Raw genomic sequence first — 8585 nt, 5'->3', positions numbered from 1 at the left:
TTAACAGAGCCAGCGAGCGAGGCAGGGTACCAGGCTGGGTGTTTTGTTACCCCAGCCTCACTCAGCACAAGCATACAGCATTATATAACCCTATCTATCCACCCAGCTTGTGTGCGTGTGTGTGTGTGTGTGTGTGTGGGGGGGGGGGGATTCTACCATTTGATACTTACAAAACCTCTTGCTGCTCGGTAACAATTCCCGACAGAAAGTCTATACATCCCCTATCAAACTGAGACTGACAGCATCAACTGCTTTACTTGTCAGTATGAGCTTATCTGTTCAACATAGTAGAAGTGATAGCATGCCAAAAGGAACAAAAATATTTACAGTATAACCTTTTCTCAACATTTTATGTCTTCTTTGCATTTATATTTCATGAAGAAAAGGGCATTTTTGGAGAGATAAAGTTTCAATCATTTCTGCAAACAAATATGTAATTTTTATTCAGCATTAGTACTTTGTTTACATTGTTCTATTTACAACATAGACACAGATGACAGGGAAATTGAGAACTTCAAGAAGTTTCAAAATCAAAGTGAAATGAAATGTTTTAAAAAGCAAGTAAGCGGACAGATCCTCGAGGAGAAAGGAAAGACAAGAAACAAAGAGACAATAATACAAAGACTGCAGAATACACCACAAAGTTAATAGTAAGACAGAAAAGTGGACAAATGAAACAAGCAAGTGGACAAACTCTTCAAGCTGATGAAATACAAACACCACAAGAACAGACTGCAGAGTGAGTACAGAAACAGAGGAGAGGGGCTGGGGGGAGGTCGGACTGTTTAGTATGTGGACTGTAACAATATTAATACTGAAATAATAATAATGATAACAAAAAAAAGATATCACCATAGCACATTTTCTCCCTAGACTCTGTTCATAGCTTATACAGCACCTGCAGACAGCCACACACACCTAATAGCTGAAGTTGTTATTAATGATGATGGTAAAGATGATGATTCAAGTATAATAGTATGTGTTCAGCAGGGCTGGGCTGTGCAAGTGTAATTGTAGCTCACAGAGAAAGGAAGATCATGAAGCTTTTCTTTATTAATATACAGGACTTGTGAACTTGTATATATTGTTTGGATGTTAAGGTCTTCAGCAGTTTTGACTGGTTAAGCGATAGTATTTCTTCAGTTTCATTTAAATGTACATAGCTCCATGAGTAAGGCTTTAGTAACATGGTAAACAATCTCTTTGCTTGGATGCCGACGTGGTTGCAATTTGCAACTTTATTAAAGTTGATATCTGACTGTGCTGCTACAACAATGGAGGAAAATACAGTATGTCTAGCCTGGTGTTTTGAAACATATTCCAACTGTTAGTCTCATGAGATTCTTATGTCCCATGTCCATGAGTACCTGCCCTTTTGAAATGTCCATTAGCAGGATACTGAATCCCCACAAAAGAAAGTTTAATTTTGCTGCTGGGATCAGTGAGACTTTGAAATTATTCATTGTAAAAGTAGTTGGATTTACCTTTGTCGTCGGAACTGTATCATCCTTTCCTTCTTCTTACCCCTTCTTTCATCTTCATTTAGAAATAACAGACCTCACAGCTTAATGCTGGCCAAGTAACACAAGTAAAATAATGTGGGCGGATTGACACATAAAATGATATAAAAGCTACTGACAGCAACTTCATTCTTGAAAGAACAGTATGCTTTGCGTAACTATGGGCATACACTCAATATGATGACATGACTTCAGAAAATAACAAAAAATCCAACAGTTGTTTTAGCAGTGGGCTAAAACATACCTCATCTGGCTTGTTTTATCCATACACTCAATCCAAAGCTGTACAGTAGTCTAAAACACACAAGCATTGAATGAAACAACACAAAGCGCACATGGACATCGGTATTCGAGCATACTGTATACACACATTTGCATTATAAAAGGCCACATACAGAAAGTGAATCATTCGTACTCTAGGTTGATATAATTACATACAGGTCTGCATAGTTTGTAGATTAACCTCAAGAACTTTAACTTGCAGAAGAGAAGCACTGAATGGACTTGTACCTGAACAGTAATTTAAAACAAGCATTTAGAAAGTATCCAACAAATAAATCATAGAGGAATGATGTACAATATCAAGTGTAACCCCAAAAATGGCAATCGACTGTAGAATCCTTGATAATTAATAAGCAGATGAGGAATGCAGAATCAAGATATGGGAGTGATCAAGCAAGTAATCATAAATCAATAATGTTCTGACTCATCCCTGATCACCTGACTGAATGATGCAGAACACATTTCTGATCTGGCACTGCCTCTCCACAGTATCCACAGGATCCTTATCATTTGATTATTATATAATCATCCTTTTCACATTGATAAGCCAAACACAGTTCAGTTGAGTTATTCTCTAGCAGAACAAACAGTCAAGAGACGCATGTTACACAGCAAAATGCAGCCCATGTTTGGCACTACCATGTGAAAAGGAGAAAACTGAAAATATTTAACACACTGAATAGCTTAGAAAGAAAGACCACCATGTATACTGTGGATAATGCAGAAAACACAGACCTGTGCATGTTTACAATTACTCCTGTTGTGTTTGCCTCATCAATATGAAAGCCACAATGTTGTAGGGGATATTAACATTGAGGGAGTGTACATACACCATAATGCTATCGCACCACTGATACATGAAATAAATTAAAAATAAGATAAGTTAAAAAGGTCCATCATTAAAATGTGTTTGTACAGTAATAAATAGATTTGTCCTCTATTTAAAGTTTACCAGACACTTGTGAAGCAGAGTTTTCCCGTTAAAAATGTTAAATCCTACATATTTCAAAAGTTATCCATTTATTTTCTGTTTTGTTTTTTACTGAGGAAAAGGGGTTGGCGTTCATGATTTCCTTAATTCATCAACCTTCCACTGGTGAGAAGGCAGGAAGACAATAGAGAACACACAGGATAGAAGACGCACATGTTAAAGCAAATGTCCTCCAATGGGTCTTTCCTGTGTTTCATCCTCAGTGACCTTCCAGTTTGGTGTTGTATTGCTATAGCTGCTGTTAGACATTTCGTTAAATTCGCATCAGTGCACAAATATACATACACCCACACACACACACACACACACACAGATTTTGAGCACCCAATGTGTTGTTCTGTCCCCACACGATGCATTACGTATCCTCCAACAGCCTCTTGCTCACTACGAGTAGTAGTTGCCTCTTGACACAGACCTAAGAACAGCTTCCCCTCCAAGCTTTTATAAAACCACTAAACCAAACCTAGAGCTGAGTTCTTGAGGCAACTTCTTCCTCGTCCCTCTTGGCCATTCAAAAATTAATTAATCTTCTTCTCGTTTTTCAAGGAGCCATTGCGTTTGTGTTTACCATTGGATATGCTTTCACTATGGCAATGTCCATTGACCATGTTGCCATCATCCCTAGTGGCACCACTTCCTTTGTTCTGGTCCCCGAACTTTACCCTCAGCAATCGACCCAAACGACGCAGGGCAAAGACGCTCATAGCCACGACAGCCACAATGGTGACAATGACATCCAGCAGGAAATACTGGTAAGGAGACACCTCGTATACGGCAGAGCGCAAGTGGTTGGCACCATTATGACGGAGGAGGTAGCTGATCCAGTAGACGGCTCTGGTCACAGGGTGGCCTGGCTGGTCTTTGTGAATGGTGGAGAGAAGGTGTGCTTGCTGGCGGTACCTAAGAGGGGAGAGACAGTGGATGGAAACAAAGGTATAAGGACACTATATGGACAACATTTGAAAATGCTAAAGGGTACAAACAAGAGAGTACAACTGAGTATAGAATATAGAGCCAGTGATTTTTGTATGTCTACAGTTAATACCATAACCAGTCACAAGGTGGCACTGATAAACAATAACACTAATATACAAAGCATTTGTGTGTGACTATAATATAAGATTTATAAGTCAAACCTTGTGTTTGTAATGACGCTGGACAGGGCTGTGTAAAGGTCTTCCTCGGTCATGGTCTTCCAGTGTAGCATGACACCCATACCTTTGGCTGCCACACGAGTCATGGTATCATAGTGGTCTCCGAATAGTGGCACGCCCACCACTGGCACCCCATGATACATGGCTTCGTAGATGCTGTTCAGACCACCGTGGCTCAGGAAAGCCCTTGTGTTGGCGTGGCCTAGATTAACAGAGGCATGAGGGATGTGATGTTATTTTGTGTGTTAGATGTTATGTTCATTACTCATTTTTTAAAGGGGTGCTTATTTTGCTATGTTAGGTGTTTCTAGATTATTTACATTTAATACTGTAGATCCCCAAAATTGCTGCACACTCGGTGTTACTCCACACTTTGTGAAGGTAAAAAAATGAAGGTGGGGGGAAGGCTGTTAACAGTTGGAGGAATGAAGATGTGGATGTGTATATCATTTCAGTATAAATCAGTATAAATAACATAATAACTCAGACAGTGTCTCTTTGAAGATGAAGACTTTTTTATACCCCATTTTTACAGTTAAAGAATGTGTGTTGAAACTTTTAACTGGTACTTTATATTGCCCATAGATCACTGAGGTGAGGTGAGTCCAAACAGAGTAAAAGGCCAGTCCATATTTGGCTGTCTTTTTTTTTTTTTTTTAGCATTTTAGAAGCTTTTTTTATGTCCATCAATCAGCCAACTCACTGAACAGAAATGCTTTAATTTTATCAAATGTATCACTCCACAATGACTCCCAGACACCACTGGACCCTCGTTTTTTTTTTTGTTTTTTTTTTTTTTTTTAACATGCCGAGTGAAGTGTAATCTCCCCAGGGAGCTGTTTAAAATCACACAAATCTCCTGCAGTTTATATGTTGTGAACTATATGTACAACTATATGTTTAAGACTTCTAATGGTATCTGCAATGATTGATCAAGTCTTCTAGTATAGCTATGAGCTTGGTTGTTACACTATGAGAAGTTTTCCCCTGACCAGCAAATAAAGAAAATCAATAAACCAATGTTGGTTCATTCTGGTGAAGTCTACATGAAAACTATTTTTGTTGAATAAATTCCTGCTGTCAGTCAGCCTGGTGAAGACAGTCTGACAAAAACAGGTTTGTGTGGACTCAACAGACAGAACTCGTGTCTCACTTCCCAGTAAAAAGCTACTTTTATCGTTTTTCGGGTGAACTGTCACTTTAAATATTCATACGCACCAAGAAGAAAGATGATGTGAATGTTGTACATTCCTCATTACTGCCAGGCCTAAAGTAGCTTACACATTCACATTCTGCTTATTACTGTGGCTCATAAGTAGGTATGGGAGGAACCCATCTAAACGATACCTTGTTCACCACATCCATGTAGGAACGACTTTCATAAAAACATCCAAGGAGTGAAAAATGCCTGTAACTAGCAAAATGAAGAAAGAAGTTGGTTTCAAACATAACATCTAGGCACATTGCAAGGGTTTGGCAAGTGCTATAAAATACATTTCAGCTCATATGATGCATTAAAATATACCCACACAATCAGAAAAACAAATTGACTGGAAGGTGAAACAGTAGTAGTGCATTATGTGGTGTGCTGTGATGAAGAATTAATATTAACTGATGCAGACTTAACAAAAAGCACACCATTCTGTGTTATATCCTGCTGCTTTGATCTCAAGTTTTGAATCTGGATTTGCATACTGTCTGATCACTGCCTTTGGGTCCACTGTATCAATGTGCTCTCCTGCCATTGCTCTTGGTCAGTTCACTGTGTCAGACGCACTCTGTGTCTATAAAGGTCACTGTATACCAGTATAGTCAATAAAGCACTCAAACTTATGAACAGGACTTTGGAGGATTTCTTCATCAGCTCTCGATGTACTTACCTAATAAGTCATTCTGAGGCATCCAATCAACAAGCTTGGTGTTGTTGCCAAGGTTACTGGGTGGAACTCCAGAGAATCTAAAGGAAGAAAGGAAGTGGACAAAGACAAGTAAATCCAATGCTCAGACATTGTATTTTTTGACTAGAAATGCGATAATCACTGGGAACATCATGAAAATCTCTGAAGTTTGACTTTATGAAGGAAATATTTCACATTGCTTAGTGTATTTTAAACTTACTGAGAGTTTTCTAGTGACACAAAATTGTTGTTACCACTGATTATGGGAAAAAAGTGCATACACTCGAAGCTGCTTTTCAATTATAAAGCCTGGCTACAATGAATCGTATTGAATTACCCCTTTTAAATGGTGTACTATTCTGCCTTGGGCAGTTGGGTTCAGTTCAACATTCTGTTGCTAATAGCAAACCCCTAACTGCACTGAACTACATTGTTCAACAGCAGCTACTGTTACAGATCTGTAACCAAGCGATAGACTCCACAAAATACCCTTGTGACAGCATTATCTACTCTTTATCATGGCGGTTTTTTTTGTTGATTTGTTAGTTTAGTTCTTCTGTGACTCATTGCATAAGCTAACTGTCTGAAACTAATATTCTACTAATAAAACATTTTAACTGCTAGTTACTGTTATACTGGTTAACTTTTTTATTTTTATTTACTCTTCGGGACTCCATTTGTATGGTTATAAGATACCTACACAAATTATTGTACCTTAATATGAAGATTTATGTCTAATGTTTATCTTTGTTTCTTCCTGGCATGAGGGACAACTTGGAAGTTACCTATACCTTTATGAATCCAATTACTGCACCAATTAATTTTTACAATGTGTGTCAAATTGTTGTTTATGGTATCAACTGTAATATTTTTCGGATTTGTAATCACTGTCATTGAGTTTGTTGTCCAGTGCTGAGTTTCACAATTGCTTCAACTAAAAACTATAAATACCAACTCTTGTCTTGGACATTTATTGGAAGTGTGTTAAGCTGAATATGTGGAAGTATTTAGCTCTATGAATGTGTGCGACAGATAACCTATAGTATGTTGAGTTGAATATTTACATGATGTGAAATGAAGAAGAAAGGCCCCAGTTGTTCACCCCCAGACATTTAGGATTAAACCATTTCCTTTCTATTGGTGAGTGATGAATGTGTACAGTATTGTGTGTGTATATTTGTGGCATGTGTGGCTGCGTGTGCAGAAGCATCTTCCGACATATACTGCACAACATGTTTGCCTGCTACATTACTACCTCTATCCATCCATATTTGTCTCTCCTTCCCTCCCTAATCCCAACTCTTTCATCTCTCTTTCTCTCTAAAACAAAGAAACAATTCACTGTCCTGCCAATCAAAGCCTACATTCATGCAGCCAATTATCAATGACACGATTCATTTGGCTTGGACCCTCTTCATCTCATCAGCCCTCTTCCATTTCCATCTTCTCAGTTTGGAAGTAAGATTACCATTCATGGTTATATGAAATAGTTGGTGCTGACAAGATAAGGAACTGCCTTGAGCTACAAGTTTCAGATCATTGTCTCACTTCACTCTGATATGGGACCTCTCGACCTGATCAGATTCATGTGGAGCATTGTTTAATACATTATCATAAAACTTCACAGTTGCAGAGCAGAGGAGTGTTACATTTCACGTCATTAAACGTTATTCCACTTTATAGCATTCCTCTACAAAATTTCTGTTTTGTACTTCTGTCATGGCAAACCTTATACTCCGTAATGCAACATACAGTACTTCCTGCCCAGTTGCCAACAAACCATGGCAAGAACTAATCATTGATTTTTAGGAAAAACAGAGGTAAGCCAAAAGCTAGCATTACACAAGATGAAGATGTTTAAATTGTAGATACATATATAATATGTATCTAGGAACAGTGTTTGACTCTCAACTCAAGTTTGATGCAAACACAGAGACGACTGTCAACTGGGATTACAAAGAATTCACTTAATGCAAAAGCTCAACTTTTTTTTTGTCTCTGTCATAATATTTGATGTAACTTTTATTAATCCTTTATTGAAAGCATTTTAACATTTTCATTTATATGTTGGTTCAATGAGTTATCTGTGAAGGACAAAAATAGTCTAAATGACATTGTTGAGTACTGCTCCAAATCACTGGAGTTCAGCTAAAAGAATTGTGCACCCTCTGGAAGGAACATGTGGTCCAGAAAGCAAAAGTAATAATTAGTGTACTGTCAAATGCATTCTCTTTAATGCCCTCACGCCGGCGCTATCATGCACCCCTTATGAAAACAAACCGCTATTCTAATTCCTTCATTCCTTCTGCCATCAGGCCGCTAAATGCTGACAGTAGACATTGCAATGCAGACCACATCCTTTAAACCTGTTTGTTTTTTTTAAGTTTGTTTTGTTTTGCTGTTGTTATCATCTGGCTCCTCATGTAAGCGGTCATATGTGGGGTGACCGGGTGTGTCTGCTGCTTGTGTTTTTGTACTCACACGTTGACCTGTTGTCACTGGCATGTTGATTCTTGAATGCTGCTGCTAGATTGAGTTTTATTTATCTATACTGGGTAAGCTGTGGAACTGAATTGCCTTTATGGGACAAACACAATTGTCTGAATCTGAATGTAAAGATTTCTGACAAAGACCTAATTCCAATAAAACACTACAATCACAATCTATTACTCAGGGACCCCACTCAGATCCTTGGCTTGGCTTCTTTCCAACCCCTCAAAAAATCAGTCATGTACTGGTT

At 38.2% G+C, this 8585-nt stretch overlaps 1 protein-coding gene across 1 annotated transcript in view; it reads right to left on the bottom strand.

Annotated features, from left to right (window-relative positions):
• Positions 1–429: 429 nt before the first annotated feature.
• Positions 430–8585, bottom strand: part of ugt8 (UDP glycosyltransferase 8) — a 43199-nt gene continuing 35043 nt past the window's right edge. The window contains exons 4-6 of the mRNA XM_062439614.1: positions 5828–5904; positions 3930–4149; positions 430–3693 (exon numbers count right to left, since the gene is read on the bottom strand). Of these exons, the coding sequence (XP_062295598.1) occupies positions 3312–3693; positions 3930–4149; positions 5828–5904 (679 nt within the window). The 3' untranslated portion in view covers positions 430–3311. The remainder of the gene's footprint in view (positions 3694–3929; positions 4150–5827; positions 5905–8585) is intronic.

The sequence above is a fragment of the Scomber scombrus genome, chromosome 2, assembly GCF_963691925.1.
Source record: "Scomber scombrus chromosome 2, fScoSco1.1, whole genome shotgun sequence".
Taxonomy (NCBI): Eukaryota; Metazoa; Chordata; class Actinopteri; order Scombriformes; family Scombridae; genus Scomber; species Scomber scombrus.
The sequence above is the reverse complement of the archived record's forward strand: the minus strand, read 5'-3'. Positions and strand labels throughout refer to the sequence as shown.